Raw genomic sequence first — 20,829 nt, 5'->3', positions numbered from 1 at the left:
CAAGTGTAATCACGAAGTTAGATTTTTCCCGGATTTTTTTATTAGACTCAAGAGTTCCCACAGACAAAGGCAATATCACTATCCTATTTATACATTCATTCTCTCAGTTCTGTGGAGCCAAAATGTAGAGTCCAATGCAATAAAGGCTGGCCTGGATTATCTAACTGGTACATGAGGCCCAGTGTGGTAGTTTACTCCAGAGGAAATTGGCACTTGTATAGAATTGTAGTTAAGTTGATCCCTTGATATCAGGAAAGTTTCTGCTATGCAGTCCTTTTTGATGATTTCTTAATATATACCGTCATTTTAGACAGTACCAGTGGCCACAGATGTACTTGGCAGCAGAATATTACAGATGGTAAACCTCGAATCTGCGTTTTAGTAGCAAGAGCATTTGGAGTCTTGTGCTTCCCTTGTAGACATCTTCTTAACATCTGCATCCTATCTTTTGTCTACTGTTGTTACTGCTCCTAGTTCCATAGAAATTCTAATTTTCATTTGGGATATACATTTTTGTTATTTGTAAGCTCCCCCTTCTTTTTCATTTTTTCACCCCATTTCAGACTGTTCTAAAATCAGAAAGGAAATTCTCCTCCATGAGCATGTGTATGTTTTTGGCTGTTGGAACTTGAGATGGTACAAGTAAGTACAAGCACATTTTCCAGATAAGTCATGTGAAGTGATTTACATTTCATAATATGATCATTTCTGATTGATCTTATTATGACCACCCATAGAGATGGCTGTAAAGAATTAAGAACATCAAACAATGTCAAGTTGTTCATTGCATGTATTTCAGAACATTGCGAGATAAAGCCAGGTGGAGTCATTAATTTCACCAGCTAGTTATTTCCTTGCTGCAGTACCAAAGATTGTCATTTTTGAATTAAAACCTCTGGTTTTTCTAACTCATGTTTCATTGTTGATCATGGCAAGTGAATAATTAGTGAATGTATATGTTTAGGTTATGAGGAATTTAAAACACACCCTAAGAGTTGTGATGTTGATTGCTTTTAAATGTTGTAATGGTTTTGAGAGTGTCTGCTAATGATTTCTTAATTACATACTTGCTTTTCTTAGAAAATCACCTCATTTCATTATTAGTGATTAATTTTCTCTTAAATATTTAACTTCATATTTTAATAAATCACTATGCCTGGGATTCCATTAGATATTTGAAAAGATCAAGTATAATTTTTTTACCCAGGTAACATATACAGTGGCTCAAGATTTGTGTTCTTTGATCTCACAATTTAAAAAAATATGCTTTAAGCACCATGGAAATCCCAGCAACTTCAGCAAGAAAGAGTCTTTGTTCCATAGTTTCTTTGCTTGATAAATATGTGGAATAAAATAAATGGAATATCTTAATTCAGTTTTTGCTTCATGAGACTGGTCGAGTGAACATAGGCCTAGTGCTTTGAAAATTGGCCTGTTGTAGAAGATTGATATTCTAGTAGCCTAAAGAGAATCCATTTCTTATAAGAATATATATATTTTGGAAAATGTGGTATTTCTCAGAAAACTGCTGAAATGAATTATGTATCTTTTCTCTTTAATTCTATTACTTTCAAAGATCTAAAGCTTTCACTTGAAAATTAGTCTTTTGGAAAAAAAGACATTGAAACTAGTGTTAAATTAATTTCATTGAGGTAATGAATATGAAGATTCATTTACTGTAATCTTGTGATCTTTTAGTTTCTTGTGCTTTTAAAAATAACACTATAATGGTCTATATGTGTATCAGTTTTTACAATAATTTGTCTAAACTTTACCTTATATCAGTGTGCATGAAGAACCAAGTGCAGTCTGAATTAGCACAATGCAAATAGAAAACCGACCTTTTATTTTCCTCACAAAATTATATCTAATATAAACCTTATGTAAAATAAGGAATTTTTAAGTGCTCGTAAATTAATAACAAAATCATACATAATGTCAGTGGAGGAGAAAAATTAAGGAGTTTATGTCACAGTAAAATGCATTTCTAAATTGACTTAGTATTGTTATAAAACATATTCTTGAATATTATATCAGAATTTATCACCACTAGTGAAGTCAAAATAAAGATAGATCTCTAAATTATACAATTTATTTGGGAATCACAGAATTGTAGTTCTGAACAAAACTGAAAACCACGGTGGTCTTCTATATGTGTGAAGGACAAAGAGAAGATTGGGGGTTTACTGGCAAGGGAAATGCTACATACTGTTTTGAAAGAAAGCTCACGGCCAGACACTAGAGAAGATTTTGGGAGCCGGTCAAACAAGCCTAATGGGAGACAAATCTTTTGAGACTTCCCAGGAGCCCAGCTAGAAAATCCCTTAGTCAATTTTAGGTGAAAAAGACTTAAATTTGATTCTGGGGAAGTTTGTCATTTGTTTGGATGCAAAAAGCCTAAAAATATTAAAGTAGAATTACATATCCTTGAGAGATAATGGTCACTTATTTAACCAGAGTAATAATGGAAAGACTTCAAAAACAAATTCAAAGGTTACGTAGTCAAGAGAAAAAAAGTACTTAGACCTGTATTAGAGATGACTTAGTTTTTTCAGCTGGTCAAAACCGGAATAAAGACAGCCCAAACCACAAGAAGCTATCTTAAAACATAAAATGTCTGCTTGTTAGGTGGATTACTTAGAGCGAGAGAGAGAGAGAGAGAAAACCTTTTGTAGTATGACCATTTCTCTTGGTATACGCCCTTTTGAATAAGCTGGAAATTAAACCCCATGAAAAACCACTTTAATTCAATTAGACTCTGGAAGAGTGTGTGTCTAAGGTTATAAGTAAACCATATTATAGAATAATAATACACATATACACACACACACACACACACACACACACAAGTAGTACCTCCACCAGGGGGAATGGATGGCTTTTAGAAAAAGCATGTGAAATTTCCTGGTTACATAGAACAATTTGGATACATCAGGAAAAGCCAAGAGTACAGAATTCATCTATACTGGAAAAACTGTTTTTCCAGTTTTTTTTTTTGAGACAAACATTCTCTGTGTCAGGTTATAATACCAGAGTGTGAAGTGGAAAAATGCAATACGAACTGACAAAAAAAAATGAGAGTCACCACTTTAGTTAAGCAAAAGGATGTACTGTTTTAAAGAGAGAAGTAAGAGCAGAAGGCATTGATGTATTGCAAATTACATGTAGTGAGATGCATAAAAAGCCAAACCCTTGAGATAAAAATCTAAAAACTTTAAGAGGAAAACTCTACCTCCTGAAATGAAGCGATCATTTATTTTTCTTTATTGCTGCTTCTAGAAAGAGGATACATGTACAGAATGTGCAGGTTTGTTGCATAGGTATACGTGTGCCATGGTGGTTTGCTGCACCTATTGACCCATCCTCTAAGTTCCCTCCCCTCACCCCCATCCCCCAACAGACCGTGTTGTTGTTCCCCTCTCTGTGTCCATGTGTTCTCAATGTTCAACTCCCACTGAATGAGAACATGCAGTGTCTGGTTTTCTGTTCTTGTGTTAGTTTGGCGAGGATGATGGCTTCCAGTTTCATCCGTGTCCCTGCAAAGGACATGCTCTCATTCATTTTTCATGGCTGCATAGTATTCCATGCTGTATATGTAACACATTTTCTTTATCCAGTCTATCATTGATGGGCATTTGGGTTGGTTCCAGTCTTTGCTATTGTAAATTGTGCTGCAAGAAATAGAATGATTTATATTCCTTTGGGTATATACCCAGTAATGGGATTGTAGGGTTAATTGGTATTTCTGGTTTTAGATACTTGGGGAATCACCATGCTGTCTTCCACAATGATTAAACTAATGTATATCCTCACCAACAGTGTAAAAGCATTCCTATTTCTCCACAGCCTCACCAGCATCTATTGTATCCTGACTCTTTTAAATAATCACCATTCTGACTGGCATGAGATGGTATCTCATTGTGGTTTTGATTTGCATTTCTCTGATGATCAGTGATGTTGAGCTTTCTTTCATATGTTTGTTGGCCAACTTCTTTTGAGAAGTGTCTGTTCATATCCTTTGCCCACTTTTAAATGATATTATTGCTCATATTAACTTTGAAATGACTGGAAATTCAAAATAAAGACAAGCAAGATAAAATTATATTTTTAAGTTATAGGTATGAAGTATTTTTGAAAGGAAAGAAACCTCTAGATTGTATATATGTATGTGTACATATTTATATGTATATGTGTGTATATATGTGCGTGTGTATATAATATATATATTGCTTTCAACAAAAAAAATTATTAGAGTCAAAATACTACCATCTCCAGGTGTTTTTATTTAGCTTGGTACCTAAAATCATTTAGGTGACCCATTCCCATGTTTGGAAAATTTTTAAAATTTGTTGTCTACATCTGTGGTATTCAGTATAGTAGCCACTAGCTACTTAACTTTTAATCAGTCATAATGAAATTTAAAATTCAGTTCTTCTGTCATACTAGCTACATTTCAAGTGCTCAATAGACACACTTGGCTAGTGGCTACTTTATTGGACAGGGCAGGTATAGAACATTTCCATTATCACAGAATATTTAACCAGACAGCATTGATCTAAATGGTTAAGTTTTTTGTTTTTTTTTTTTTTTAACTGGAGTGCAGTGGTGCAATCTCAGCTCACTGCAACCTCTGCCTCCCAGGTTCAAGCAATTTTCTGCCTCAGCCTCCCAAGTAGCTGGGATTATAGGCGCCCACCACCACACCCGGCTAATTTTTTTATTTTTAGTAGAGACAGGGTTTCACCATCTTGGCCAGGCTGGTCTTGAACTCCTGACCTCATGATCCACCAGCCTTGGCTTCCCAAAGTGCTGGGATTACAGGCATGAGCCACTGCGCCAGGCCAAGTATCTTGTAGAGAAAGTTTATATTATGATTCAGATTTCCATGTTGCCCATCTTTTTTATTAATCTCATAGACACTTATTGGAGCGCTTATTATGTTTTTAGTGCATGAGAAGTGCGAAGAGTGTAAAGACAAAAATGATGTAGCCAAATCAAGTGGTGGAGACAGACATTTAAAACATGATTGCAACCCAACATGACTTCTCCAGGGAGAGGAGAGCAAAGGACAATGAAGGCAGAAAGAATCACACTTGCAAATCCATGAACGGTGTGGTGTGTTTGGGAAACTCTGGGTAATTTATTTAGCCCTAGACAAGTAAAAATAAGGACTAGAAAGGTGTGCTGAGGCCAGATCTTGAAAGATTTCAAATAACTGCAGGCAGGTTACATTCCATTGAATGAAAACCCAGTTGAAACTGGTTTAAAACACAAAGGTGGTGTATTGATTTACAATGGAAAAAATCCAGGACTAGAGTGGTGAGCAGCTGTGATTCAACTAGAGCTCTGGCTGCCTTGGTCTTTGAGTCTCTCAACTCTGCCACTTTGTTCTGGTTTTATCCTCATGATGAATAAGATGTTTGCTGTAGCTTCAAGCTTTACACACATAATATGACAATGTTCGGATGAAGAGAGGCTGGCCCTTTCCAAGATTTTCTCCCAAGATTGATGAAACTTGTTTTCTAAAAACCCTCAGCAAATTTCCCTCCCATCACATCAACCTAGTTAAGGTTACCTGTCCATTTCTGGCCAGCCCCTGTGTCCTGAGATTATGCCATGTGCTAATTTGTTGAGAAACCTCAGATGTAAGCCAGTCACTGTCTAGAGTGTAAGAGTGCATGGATATCAATCAGCTTTTCTCTGAAGCTGGGGTGAGATTATGTGTTTCTGAGGCAAGATGGCTACTGGAGAAGGGCGAATACCTGGGTGATAATTCAGAACTTATCAAGAGATAGCAGCCTGGGTGTCAGGGGGTTAGCATTCTGAGTGGAGCATGGTTTCTGGAGTCAGACCTGAGTTGGTGTCCTTTATCCACCACTGGGTGGATAACTTTATGTAACTGAGCCTCAGTTTCCAAATGGAGATTATAACGGTCATTGTCTTTCGTACGGTTGTGTGATGTAAAGGAGTTAACATAGGAAAGGCACTTAGAATAGTGCCTGAACCACAGTAAGCGCCCAGCAAATATTAGCTTTAAATTCATACTCAAATATGGGAGGGAGTTTGAGCTTTATCTTTTAGAGTCTGACATTCCCATTGAAGGTCTTTTGTATCTTGACAGCTAGAAGATTTCCTACCACTTAAATAATAATAAAAGATTAGAACTCAAGTGATGCTGATGATGACAGGAAATGTGAATTAGCTGAGTAGTTGGGACAGAAATCACGTGGCCTGCAAAGCTGAGAATATTATCTGGCCGTTTACAGAAGTTTGCCAACTCCTGAAATAGAGGACCAGAAAAATGTCTTCTGATATAAAACACCTAAACATGTTAGGCCTGGTGCAGCAGCTCACCCCTGTAATCCCAGCACTTTGGGAGGCCAAGGTAGCTGAATCCTCCCACCTCAGCCTCCCAAGTAGTTCGATATCAGCCTGGACAACATGGTGAAACCCTGTCTCTACCAAAAATACAAAAATTAGCTGAGCATGATGGCAGTTGCCTGTAATCACAGCTACTTGGGAGGCTGAGGCAGGAGAATGGTTTGAATCCAAGAGGCAGAGGCTGCAGTGAGCCAAGATCACACCAGTGCACTCCAGACTGGGCAACGGAGTGAAACTCTGGGAAAAAAAAAAAAAAGATAAAATATGTTTTTATAAAATAGTTTTAATGCATAGCTGAACTTGAGGCAAAATAAGGAAATTCCTAAGTGTCTTGAAATGACAAGAAAGTACACATCTGCACGCAGAGTGAGAGAAGTTGAACAAGCACACACACAAATATGACAAATGTGTATTGAGAGCCAAATATATGTCAGGTACATATTGCTCTGTGCCTGGGGAACAGGGGCAATAAGGTAGAAAAATAACAGACATGGGATTAACCTCATAGATCTTAAAGTCCAGTGAAGTAGACAACTTTTGTAAGAAATAATGTATATTAAATATTTTGAAAAGTACTGTGAAGAAAAAGCAAGACGCTTTGAAAGAGACTAACAAGTGACACCTGCTTTAGGATTATGTGCCTTGAAAAGAACTCCAGAAATAGTGCCACTGGAACTCAGGAGGAGTTAATGTATTCATGGAAATGGGAGAGAGCATTTCTTTTACGTAGATGCCTAGGCTCTGCCAACTTTGCTTGATTCTATCTGACTCTATAAGACAAGTTATAGAAGTATAATAATGCCTTTGCTATAAACCAGAAATGGACAAATACTTAAGAAATTTTCATATCAAATGCACATTTTGATGCTATAGTAATTGTTCCAGTTTAAATCATTCATTTATACATATTTTCTTTTTCTTTCTTTCTTTTTTTTTTTTTGAGACAGGTTCTCACTCTGGTTCCCAGATTGGAGTGCAGTTCGCAATCAGCTCACTGTAACCTCAAATTCTTGGGTTCAAGGGATTCTCTTGTCTCAGCCTCCTGAGTTGCGGGGAATATAGGCACACACAGCCACAGCTGGCTAGTTTTCATATTTTTTGTAGAGATGGGGTCTCACTATATTGCTTATGCTGGTCTCGAACTTGTGGTCTCAAGCAGTGCTCCTGCCTCAGCCTCTTGAAAGTGCTAGGATTACAAGTGTGAGCCACCACACCTGGTTTATACATATTTGAATAGTTTTAATATAACAGCAAAGTCCATTTGAGGCAGAGGACAGACTTTTTTAAAAACTATTGAAACATCTGTCTTGCTCTTATCACCAAGGCTGGAGGGCAGCGCATGACCATGGTTCACTGCAGCCTCAACCTCCTGGGCTCATGTGATCCTCCCACCTCAGCCTCCCAAGTAGCTGGGACCACAGGTGTGTGACACCATGCTCGGCTAATTTTTTTTTTTTGTAGACATGGCGGTCTCACTACATTGTACAGGCTAGTCTCGAACTCCTGGTTTTAAGCAATTTTCTGGTCTCAGCCTCACAAAGTGCTGGGATTACAGGTATGGGCCACCACACCTAGCTAGAGAACAGATTTTTAATAACAAAAGAAAAGTCCTTTTTATTCAAAGGTTGACTTTAGGAGCCTGTCTAAAGTAAAGGCGGGTAGATGAGACTGATTGCTTACAGAAAGCTAGCTTTGTGTGCTGAACTTGGTACTATTAGAGGTTACTTGAAAGATCTGGGAGAAAAGGTTTAAAACTGCAGCTGGAAGATGTTTGCTAGACTAGAAATGGAGAGTCCTAAGCACTCAGGAATTCAGCAAATGGCTGCTGGTTAGGTTTTTGTTTTTGTTTTTTGGATTTGAGATACCCTCAAACTCTAGTTATTTCTGAATTGAAGATGACCAATTGATGGGTATGTTTGTATTAGTAAAATCAAAAAGCTTATTAATTTATGTTTCACATTAATAAAACCCATAAAGAAATTATACTTTGCCTTTGTAACCCATATGTCAGCTTGGATATCCCTGCCCTTTAATCAAATGTAATTAATGACATTCCCCAAGAATTGTTGAGGATTCTCAGGTGGCTAATTGTTCATGGTCATCTCTGCTGTTGCTGGAGATGAATCAGTTTTGTTTATGAATCATTTTCATTTCACATGGGCTCCATAACAAGTCGATCCAGACTAGGTAAAGGTCTCGTTCTTCATTTGTCATAAATTTAGAATCAAACAACAAAAAGAGAAAACAATGCCTAGGCCTGCCTAACACTCATAGGACCTGCCTTTACCTACCACACATGGACACCCAGTCTTTCAATGTGTCATCCTCTACCCTGTTAACTGAAGTTTTCTGGGTTTATTTTTCTCATCTTTTAAATCTTCCATTTACTGTAATTTAGGAGAAAATGAGGTCACTGAGTTTGTTAATTCATTTTGCTGAGTTCAGTACACAAATTCTAGGCAACATTTCACAGACCTGGCTCTTTCATGGTGTAATAAATATGGGCTTTTGCAAACTGTTTTCCTCTTTTTGGTCTCACAGCTATGTTTTGGATGATTAAAGTTGCTAAAGGTCTAAACACTTACTAGTAGGTTATGTTCTTACATCTGCACTGGGCAGTAGCATAGGGCAGTAGAAAGAACACTGAAGCTCTAGATACTACTGTCTCCTCAATCAGAGAAGTAGAGCTTGGTGGAGAGACCATAGCCTAGTTAGCTAACCCATATGAGTCTTGTTTTTATTATGCATAAAAATAATAGCTATTTCACAGGGATTTGCAAAAATCAAATGTAATCCTAAGTATAAAACAATGTTCTATATTGTGCAATATAAATATTAGTTTTGTTATCAGTAACCTCTCATTTCTTTTACCCAGGTATGTTCTTTTGTTCATTATCCCTAAGCAAGACTCTCTACATTGCCTGCATCAGTTTCACACTCTTATCAAGGATGTATACATTCCTACATTTTCTTTTCTACAGTTAGTCATCATTTCATTAGAAAGACAATTTAAGTATTCACATTTATATTATAACATTAAATTTGGAAAAAACTTTTTGCAAGAAAGGAGAGTATAATCAGAAATTCATCTATAAAGTCCTAGGTTTCACCAGCCTGTGCCACATGTGTTCACAGTCACTCTCCATTCTGCATGAGTTATACTAATGTGGGAGCTGAAGGAGATAAACCCCCCAAATCAGTAGCTTAATACAAATGTGATTTGTCAATCACAGTAGTTCTAACTGGTAGAAGGTGTTACACTCCACAGTCACTCAAGGATCCATGCTGATGGAAGGTTGCCATCTTCTGCACATGGCTTCTAAGTCATCCAACTCTCTGGATGACAATATCCAGCTGCCAGTGGGGTAAAAGAGGCACTGACATCATGTGGAAGGATTTTATGATCCAGGTACAACAGTGCCCATCACATCTGTCCATATTCCACCCTCAGAAGTGTCACTGGGCTACATCTAAGTACGAGGATGCCTGGAAAATACATAGCTGTGTGCCCAGGAGGAAAGGAAAATAGGATTGTTGAACAACTAATGAGGTTCTGCCATGGCCTTCTTTTTAGGTCACCAAATATCTGCCTTCCTGTCTTTCCCACACATGCAAGACACTCATTCCTAACCAAGGGTCTCATACCATTATTGCATCCAGTTCAAACTCCAAAGGGGAATAGACTATCCTCTGTATCAGATTCTGATATGTCAGCTTCTGGTTTGGCATTCTTGAATAAAAAGGCCAATTTTCTGCCTCCCATGTAGAGGTGAAAAATATCTCTGTTCTTCTACTTGTCATGGTAGAACAGTGAAAAGACCACCATAATTGAAGGAAAAAAATAAATCTGCTATGCAAGAAAGAGAAGACAGGCAGACAAGCAGCAGTCCCTAGAGTATAAGCATAAGGAGATCCTGAGTAGCAAGTAGTGAGAAGCTCCGTACACTGGGCATGGGAAATTCCTTAAATAGCCTCTGAATCTACTCTCTGGGAGGAATCCTCTTTTCCATCATTTTTGGTGGTGGCTCCATCCTCTGGAAAGTTCTTTTTTCTTATTCCCTGGCTGTCACCTCTGAACTGGCTGTGAAGGAGTGTGCTTTTCTTGAGGTCTTTGGCTTTATAACTCATTCTGCAAGAGTAAAGGTGAAAACCAATGGGTGTTTTATGCCGATCTGTCCCACAGACTCTGGCCAAGTGACGAATGAAAGGAGTTCGCTGACACAGGTATTTTTCCTGACAGTGTGGCTAGGAGACTGCACCACTGAGCGCTGCTGATGAGACAGTGCAGCAGCCAAAAGGAGTGCAGCCCCCTAAGCTGGCCCTGCTTGAATTTATTTAGTACAGATTTAATGACAAGGGCTTGGAGCAAACACAATTTGTGGGTAATTAACATTGTCAAACCCCCGAGTCGAGAGCAGTCCTGCGCGTGAATGATCAAAGCTTGGTTTCCAGAGATATAAGTAGAACAATTTATCTGGATAAGTTTCTTTACATTCCCTTGTTATCTAACCCTTGCTCTTAAGAGAATTTAACTGCCTTCAGCTAAATTCTCTTTTGAAGCTTTTGCAAAACCTCCCATTCTTCCAAGAATTGTGTCTTTCCCTATAACCTTTTCTTACAACTTTTCCCACCACCCTGACCAAACTCCTAACACTTTTAGGTTTAGTCAGTCATTTGCTGGCTCTGGGGCTGTGGAAGAAAAAATAAATCCCTCAGTTCATGCACACAGTGTGACAGCTTGGCATAAGTAAAAGACATGAACAAAAAGATTAATGAAGGAGTGAAAGAAGGAAGGAGTGTGCATTAGGCACAACATCATCTAAAAACTAAAAAAACTGCAATGCATTAAACTTGTTCATTCAACAAGTATTGGTTGAGTGCCTACTAAGTGTCAAGTGCTGGGCCCGATGTGGGGGATACAGTGGAGGATACATTGGCAACACATGGAAAGTAAAGGCAGTGAAAAGGCCATGGATTTAAAAATTAAAGGAAAAAAAGGGGGTAATACATTTGTTACTGGTTTTAGCAAATCGAAAAAATATGAGAAAATAGTGCAGTGTTTGCCAAATCTACAACTCTTTCACCCTCACTGAGTCTCAAATTAAGAATGTACAAAAGCAGAATTACTAGGAAATCAGTTTTATGGGTGTATTCCCTTAAGTAATAGCACTATACTGCAAAATTGGTGGAAGTCGCCTGCACATTTGAAATAACCAACCTGCACCTTTGCCCCCTCCCCCAGATTCTAACCAAATAAAATATGAAATAAGGTAGAACTCACCATGCTCCACCAACTTGCCAGGAATGAAGTCAATGCTGATTGGAAAAGTGTCAAGCAATAAAGAAGAGTTTGGATCCATTTTAAACATTATCTTCATGTCACTTGAGACTTTAATCTCAGCCAAATCTACTTCCAAAACCAATCTCTTGTGCAATGATCTTGTCTGGGTCCAGGCCAAGGCTTACTTCTATTGCACAGCTACTCTCACCTTTCTTGATTTTTACTCTGAAGAACTTTCCTGCCTGGGTTAGAGTTTCCTCTGGTAGGCATCAGATTCTGCAAATATTTATTATCTCGTGTTAATCAAGACCCCCCTCTAGATTCTGCTATGTAACTATTTTGACATAAACGGAGTGATTTAAATGCAGTTGTAACTTGTTCCTAAGTAGGGCCTGTTATAGCTTTTTAAGCAATATATCTCCAGTCACACATAATAATAAATGGATTCTAACTTACCCTAAGTACTACCGTGTTCCTGAGGGTAAATAAACCATGTCAACTTTGTGAGGCTTAGAAATTTTTCTTTAAAGCAAAGTAACCAAAAATGTTACCAGTTTTCCTTTGATTACTACTATATTGCCCAGGAAGTGTGATCAAAAGACATCTGTTGTATGTATCAAAATTCATACATCTGCTTCATTCATTTCCTTTTATGGTATCACCTCTGACTTCCAGTTTCCCTGCTGTCAGAAACAATTAAATGGGAGATGCTTTGGACAACAGGATTTTAAAAAATCCAGTGGCCACAGAGAATTGGAACTGAAGAATCAGGAGAGAGGATTAATTTTCTTTCTTCTCACTAAGTTTCTTAAGTATTTTCAGAGCTCTTAAAGGGACATATCAATAGCGGGGAAAGTATCTAAATTAATGGCAAGATTCTCGAGGACTTTCTCACAAAGATAATTAAGGTGGCACTCTAAGAAAACAACCAGCGACATCACAAATATATATAGGTATTTTTTATTGTAGTATTACTTATGGTAAACTTGGATCCAATTTGAATGTTCCACAATAGAGGAATGACTAAATAAACAACAATACATACAAGTGTTAGAAAAGTATTCAGGCATTAAAAATCATGTTTTATCAAATAGTAAATGACAAAAAGGCTTGTAATATATTCAGTGCAAAACCATATTAGGTATAATCTCAACTCTTAGCCCTAAATGTTGGTATGATCTTGGATTAATTTTTTTTTTACATTTTCAAATTTTCAAATGAGAAGTATGATTATTCTACTTCTGTGGTGTGGAAAAAATTACCCTCTGTAAAAGTGAAAAAGTAAGAACAGTCATCTACTTTCCACGTTTTCCAAATACAATGAACACATTACACTTTTACAGTGGAAGAAAAGAAACACCTATCTTTTAAAATAGGAAATAAATCAGAATAAGACAGAAATTCATCATGAATTTACGAAATTATGTCATCAAGTATAAGTTCAGGTCATGTTTAGTTTTGAAACTTTATCAAAATTAAATAGTTTGACTTATTTTTATTAGAAATACGATTCTAAGTATTCAACATTGCTTTTTAAAAAATTATCTTCTAGTTTTTCACAAAATCTGAGGAGCTGCTATGGAAAGCACACCAGATCTCGTGTTGAAATGTGAACGTGCCCACCACAGACCAAGGACTTTCAACCTGTCAACCCCCAGGATTTCCAAGCCAGGAGTTTCATCTCTTACTTACGGAAAATTTGTCCATTTAATTATGAACCAATCAGCTTTTCATTGTGTCAAAATCAAATCTAGATAGTGAAATTGATATTTTATCTTTATTATCTTAAATATATCTTGGCTTAAAGAGACATAAGTGGCTCTTCCCCACTATACCAGATAATGAGTTGCAAATAAATCATTCAGTAGTAAAGTTCGAAGAAAGCCTGAAAGCATTTTGAATTTCCTAGTGTCTTACAGATTTGTTTCTTTTTACAACAACCATGTCCCATGTATATCCGTTTAGGACCTTAAGTTGTTAATAATCTACTCTGAATAATTCCTTAAGAAAACATTAAAAGGACAATGTCTATACCTGGGAAATAAAACCCAAAGTAGTAGAAATTATATTAAAAATCATGTAGTTAATTAAGAATGAGTGTGAGCTTAGACACTGAAAAATGTGTCACTGAAAGAATACCAAAAATGGTCAGCCTTTTCCTGTTAAGTTATAGTAAGGTATATAGTATAAGTACTTAGTACGTAAGAGAAGAATTAGAATGAGATTGTACCAGGTTCAGAATTCCTCATCCGAGAAGATCAGACAAAATTCAAGCTTTTTAGAGAGGGGCTACCCTGAATGATGTCACCAGTAAGTGGGTTTATAAACAAAGACAGAGCTTGGCAGGTTGCACTGGATACTTCAAACCAGTTTCTCTGGAAAAATGTGAGTTGCTCAATAAACCCTCAGTTTTCCTGAGGTAAATCAACTTTGAAATACAAAGGAGAACTCTGGGTGATAAATCACGCCAGGTTACACGCTGGGACTGCAGTTCACAGAACATGATTAGATTTAAGACAATAGAAGATAGGAACATTTTTTGAACTAGTTTATTGAATCCTTTTGAGAATATCACTGTTTGGCAGTTCCTAGAAAGCTTAGACAAATTAATCTTCAAGAGGCAAACTAACTTTGAACTAAATAAAATAAAAACAAACAACCAAAAACTTTGAATTAGAAAACAGCTGCAAAGAAAAGCCCAACAATCTGACATGTTGATTATTATTTTGTTAACATTACAGGAATACAAAGATGATTTTACTGTTCAGACCTTTACACATCACACAACAGAAAAATCCTTCAGTTGACTAGTTTCCATAAACTTTGTAGAGTTATGGCAAAACGAGTCATCTGTGAAATACACAAATGTTTTGTACTGAGGGATATTTTCACATAACACAGGAGATGATAAATTTAGACCCCCTCAATCTCATCGTCATACTGATTATACTGTAAGCAGTGATTAGGGTGCACAGGTTGCATGTTTAGAAGGTATGGATATAGCAATTCTAACGTATCTTAACATTGTTTCTGAAAAGCTAAGGTTTTGTTATTGAACGACTATTAGAAGTTGAATGTGATCCTCTTCCAATGTGTGGCATTGCCTTCCTGTGGAATTAACATTCTGTGTGATTTAGAGTACGTGTCCTGACTTTCTCAATGCTCATAAATACCTTATCTGTAGGAAACTTACTTTAAGGGAAAAGCAGCTTTAGCCTGTCTCCAGTATATGGCCCTGACTTGCTTATACATGTAATCTATTATGAAGGAAAAAGAGCCATCCTCACAAATCTGCAAGATTAAAACTTCTAGCACAAACACAGCTTGAATCAGTGCTTCTGTAGCTTGTTTCAGCAAAGAGACCATAGCCAGTACTGTGGCTACAACATACACCTTGCCATCAGATACAAGAGTTAGGATTCATATCCACATCCTGTGCGATAAAAAACCTTTAAATCTGAACGGAACATCCGTAGAATTAGCTCACACACAACTCAGAAGCAGGAACACTTTGGTCTGTGTTTAAGTAAAATGAACGTTGAGATTTCTTTATGCAGCAGCAGAAGTAGGATTCTGAATCTCTCTTTGGAGTCAAGTTGGTCTTTGAAAGAAAACCAATTTGCTTTTAAGAGGTTCTAATCTGGCAGGATACGAGATGATGGCAAGCATGTTTAAACCAAGTATCGACTAAGGGACTGGTACATTGAAAAACTACTTTCTGTTTCAGGAGAGGGTAATTAGGGTGTCAGCAATGCTGTTATTACTACTAAGGTCACCAAGGACTTAGACCAAGAAGTTCCATCCAGCAACACCTTATTACAGTGTACAGAGGTCAACAGTAATAGGTAAAAGAAAAAGATAACCTTTTATCAGACTTTTACATTACATTGCTAATTTTTATTACAGAATATTTTTCATTCTTTTATTTTGATTCACTGATATTTATTTCTGATTCTGACTCTGCCTACTGTTATTCACCCTACTTGTTAATTCTAATCTATTCTCTTTATTTGTAAAAGCACAACTTTTCTGAGGCATATTTGTGTGTGTGTATGTGTATTTAACCTATTCTAGAAACATTAAGGTAGAAGAGATCGATTTTACAGATTATAATAGCATGTAAAGAGTTTTATACAGTACACCATGGAATACTATGCAGCCATAAAAAATGATGAGTTCGTGTCCTTTGTAGGGACATGGATGAAACTGGAAAACATCATTCTCAGTAAACTATCGCAAGGACAAAAAACCAAACACTGCATGTTCTCACTCATAGGTGGGAATTGAACAGTGAGAACTCATGGACACAGGAAGGGGAACATCACACTCCGGGGACTGTTGTGGGGTGCGGGGAGGGGGGAGGGACAGCATTAGGAGATATACCTAATGCTAAATGACGAGTTAATGGGTGCAGGAAATCAACATGGCACATGGACACATATGTAACAAACCTGCACATTGTGCACATGTACCCTAAAACCTAAAGTATAATTAAAAAAAAAAAGTTTTATACAGTGGATGCCTGAGAGTCTGCACAGTGGGGAACTCTGAAGTAATAGGTAAGGTGTCAAGAACAAGCAGGTCAGGACTGTGGCACTCAAAGGGCAGGTAACCAGCTTTTCAGTAACATTTTTAAGTAACAGTTTCAGAGATCCTCAGAGAATGCCACGCAGTAAAGGACGCCCCTCAAAATCCATACAGCAGATTTCTGGTTTCCAAATTTCTGGGATATAGTACTTAATACGGTATTTGAAACTCTACGATTGCTATGGAAGAGACATTCTGGAGAGTTACGTATTATCCAAAAATAAATTTTTCAGAAGCAAGAAATTTTAAAATAAACCAACCAAAAAAGAATGGCCAACCTTTTAAACCTTTTTTTTCCATTAATAAGGAGCTACATAGTCTGCTGGGGAAGAACTTGATAGAAATTGACTGTTTTCACTTAGTGGTCTGATCCCCTTGTATCTGTGTCAGATAAAATCATAGAACTTACTATTTGTTACCATGGATACCATGAAGATACTGCCATCCACTAAATAGTAGTAGAGGAGGACAACGTAGTTTTCTGGAACTAGTCCCATTTTGCCTTCATAAGTTCCTTTAACCATCCTGGTTCCACTGATGGGTCCACGCTGGAAAATGTCGCTCCTGGTGGGAAGGAAAGCTCATGCTGTGCTCTGCTTTACAGGAGTACATGGCTTTGGCTTGGTGCCCAGAAGAAACTGGCTTAGGTGAACCAGCATTTTCAAACAGTTGAGCTTTTGCTGCCACTACTGAGCCAGGACGCTGATAGCCATTGCTTGAGGTGGTGTCTAGTCTTAACCTCCTGCACATTTTTGGAGGCAGGTCTGGGTTTGAAGCTTTGGGTGTCTCCTTGGAACCTACAGAAGTTAAGCTTTGAACAGATCCACTGTAGCTCGGGTTTCCTTCAGCTGCAGAGATGGATCTGAGAGAAGAAGCAGAAGCTCTTTTCAGTCCTGAAAGCCCATAAGGCCCTTTCTTGACTAGGTCTGTGGGTGGGGAAACGTCCCCTGGGCTAGTTATCGAAGCAATACTCTGGCAATCTGATTCTGCATCTGTCTTGTGAATGTTCACAAGTGTCTCTCCTTTTAGAAGCTGCACAGTAAAGGTCCCAAAATACACACCACCACGAGTGCAAAAACCCAGGCGGTTCTCCCAACGTGATGTTTTTTTCCCAGCGAATCTCCGATAAGAAGGTCTGTGCAGATTTCTGTGCTCCCACCTGCAGTAAATATTCGTAGACGTATAAAGCTAACTTTTCCCCAGCCTTCCTGTCCGAGGGCACCAAGGAGCCTTTGCCTTTGGCAAACATGGTTTGCAGGCAAGAGGGCGCCAAGCCTCGCCGCCGCCGCCACCGCCCCGGCTCTCCCGAGCTGCCCCTGGCTCCCGGCCCCCTCCCAGGCGCTCGCTCGCTCTCCCGCTCGCTGGCGCTCTCCTCGCTTCGCTCCTCTCCCTCCGGACCAGGCGCTGGCTCCGCGCTCTTTCCAACTGTCAAAGCAGCAGCCCGGGCCATGATCCCATCGCGCTGGAACTCCTCCCGCGCCGGCTCGGTCTGGGGTGCCGCCGCCGCCTCCCGCAAGGCCGCCCGCTCTCCGCTAGCTCCCGAGCTGGCCCGGCTCCCCCTGCGCGGCCCCCTGCGCCTCCAGCACTGCTGCCGCCGCTGCCGCCGGTCTCATGTGTCACATTTTCTTAATCCAGTCTATGGTTGATGGTGGACATTTGGGTTGGTTCCAAGTTTTTGCTATTGTGAATAGTGCCCCAATAAACATACGTGTGCATGTGTCTTTATAGTAGCATGATTTATAATCCTTTGGGTATATACCCAGTAATGGAATCGCTGGGTCAAATGGTATTTCTAGTTCTAGATCCTTGAGGAATCGCTACACTGTCTTCCACAATGGTTGAACTAGTTTACAGTCCCACCAACAGTGTAAAAGGGTTCCTATGTCAAGCAATGGCAACAAAAGCCAAAATAGACAAATGGGATCTAATTAAACTAAAGAGCTTCTGCACAGCAAAAGAAACTACCATCAGAGTGAACAGGCAACCTACAGAATGGGAGAACATTTTTGCAATCTACCCATCTGACAAAGGGCTAATATCCAGAATCTACAAAGAACTTAAATTTACAAGAAAAAAACAACCCCATCAAAAAGTGGGCAAAGGATATGAACAGACACTTCTCAAAAGAAGACATTTATGCAGCCAACAGACACACGAAAAAATGCTCACCATCACTGGCCATCAGAAATGCACATCAAAACCGCAATGAGATACCATCTCACACCAGCTAGAATGGCAGCTTAATTTTTAAAATGCTGTATCAATAATTTAACCACATAGATCTGTCAGCTAGAATAAATGTTACATATTTAATTGACAATAATTTTTTGCTCTCTTAGAGACATGTAGATAGACTTTGGGTTTATCAAATGGTTTTTTTTTTTTTTATGGTTTTTTTTTTTTGAGATGGAGTCTTGCTCTGTCACCAGGCTGGTGTGCAGTGGTGCGATCTTGGCTGATTACAACCTCCGACTCCTGGGTTCAAGTGATTCTCCTGCCTCAGCCTCTCAAGTAGCTGGGATTACAGGCATGTGCCACCACGCCCAGCTAATTTTTGTATTTTTAGTAGCGATGGGGTTTCACCACGTTGACCAGGATGGTCTCAATCTCCTGACCTCAACATCCACCCGCCTCGGCCTCCCAAAGTGCTGGGATTACAGGTATGAGCCACTCCACCAGGCCAGTTCTGACATATTTTTAAGAAAGATTAGGCTGATGCTATGGTAACTCAGTTATTCATGATACATGTCATATTATAAGTAGGAGAATTCAATACTCATGATTTTGAAGCAATTTCAGAGTACTATAATCACCCCACTTGACCAACTTCAGAATTCATTGGAAATCTCTGGAAATAATTAGCAAGTTATTAGCACAGACTCTAAACAGACCTTCAAAATGCATTACATAGATTTGCTAAAAGAGATTGTCAGTCTGCCACAAGTAGTCACTTTGGTTTGATTTGCAGTGAATGAAATTTTTTAAATGTAAAGCTAAACTCTTCAGGATCACTGCACTGGGTTTCTATGGGACAACACTGAACAGGGCTGCCACTGAAACACCTTGGATGACAGCCTCAAGCTCCCTGAACACAGCTTCCAGCACACTACTGGGAGAAGGACTGGGACTCAAAAACGTGTGCAGTGAATGTACTCACGAGCTTCTTGGAGAGGAAGTAAAGAGGTTACATGTAATTACCTCAAATTAGCACGACTACAGATAAAGTAATAATATTGATAAAGTAATTGATAAAGTAATAGTGGTGCTAAAGTCATACTAATAAAGTAGTACTAATAGCCCTATACTAGTAGTAATAATAAAGTGGTATTGCTATTTATTCTATTGGTCTATCTACCTACCTATCTCTCTAGATGGGAGGGCATAGGATTTGGCTGATGGGATTGGGCTTAGCAGTGGAGGGCAAAGAGCTCATGCATGCTTTGAACAGGTATGCACTCAAACTTGGTATTGTGTGACCGTTCTGAATTCCAGAACCAAGGCTAAAAGGTGGAAGTTTTGTTTGACTATTTGTGTGTCACATTTTCTTTTTGGTCTATTGTCTAAGATAGGCTGCTAGAATTCTTTTTACTCTAACTACCTTTTAGGTGGTTAGATGATGTTGTTATTGATGAGATCACACCCAAGCTGATCAGAGATCCGCCCAATTCTTGCACCTACAGCAAGGCCTTGGGAGAAATGGCGGTGCAGCAGGAGAGCAGAAACCTAACCATCGCCATCATAAGGCCCTCCATTGTGGGAGCAACGTGGCATGACCCTTTCCCAGTAAGCCCACTCACCTGGATTCTGTGTTTTGCTTCCAAATTAAAGTTCTTCTAGCCCAATTACTTTCTGATGTCGTTTCTCCCCCTCCTCCTTCTCCTTCTTCTTCTTCTTCTTCTTCTTTCTCCCTCTTCCTCTTCTTCCTCTTCCCCTTCCCCTCCTCCTCCTCCTCTTTCTCCTCCTCACGATTTATAGCTAAATGCAGCCAATCAAGTATGAACCTATTATACTAGGGCAAAATCCACTTTGGGATCAGGATTTACCCAGCATGCAGCTTCTCTGGCAGTTACCCTGACTGTCCTAGAGTTGAATGGAGATCTTAAATTAGCTTCTAATTACTCTAGCCTCAAAATTCCCATGGGTGATGGTTTCATATCTTGGCTTTCCCACTATAGTTTAAACATACCAAATGTTCTTAATGGTCAAATTGGTAGTATTGCAACTGCCAGGGTAAACAAGGGTTACAAAGTGCACAGAAGGAGCTCAGTTTGGGAAACTACTTTTTCTAACCTCAGTGTAGTGCTATGTCCTTTTCAAAGTACTTTGAATTATACTATCTTCTTTTTTTATTACAGTTTAAGTTGTAGGGTACATGTGCACAACGTGCAGGTTTGTTACATATGTGTACATGTGCCGTGTTGGTTTGCTGCACCCATTAACGTGTCATTTACATTAGGTACTTCTCCTAATGCTATCCCTCCCCTGGCCTCCATGCTAGGACAGGCCCCCGTGTGTGATGTTCCCCGCCTTGTGTCTAAGTGTTCTCATTGTTCAATTCCCACCTATAAGTGAGAACATGT

At 38.8% G+C, this 20,829-nt stretch overlaps 1 protein-coding gene and 1 pseudogene across 1 annotated transcript in view; both read left to right on the top strand.

Annotated features, from left to right (window-relative positions):
- LOC134735575 (fatty acyl-CoA reductase 2-like) overlaps positions 1-14,454 on the top strand; it is a 29,553-nt gene extending 15,099 nt beyond the window's left edge. Inside the window, exons 7-8 of the mRNA XM_063631135.1 lie at positions 564-642; positions 13,215-14,454. Coding sequence (XP_063487205.1) covers positions 564-573 — 10 coding nt within the window. The 3' untranslated portion in view covers positions 574-642; positions 13,215-14,454. The remainder of the gene's footprint in view (positions 1-563; positions 643-13,214) is intronic.
- LOC129472167 (uncharacterized) lies at positions 634-18,090 on the top strand (annotated as a pseudogene).
- The last annotated feature ends 2,739 nt before the right edge of the window (positions 18,091-20,829 follow it).

Source organism: Symphalangus syndactylus, chromosome 22 (genome assembly GCF_028878055.3).
Source record: "Symphalangus syndactylus isolate Jambi chromosome 22, NHGRI_mSymSyn1-v2.1_pri, whole genome shotgun sequence".
Lineage (NCBI taxonomy): Eukaryota > Metazoa > Chordata > Mammalia > Primates > Hylobatidae > Symphalangus > Symphalangus syndactylus.
Note: the sequence above shows the minus strand (reverse complement) of the source record. Positions and strands in the feature narration are given on the sequence as shown.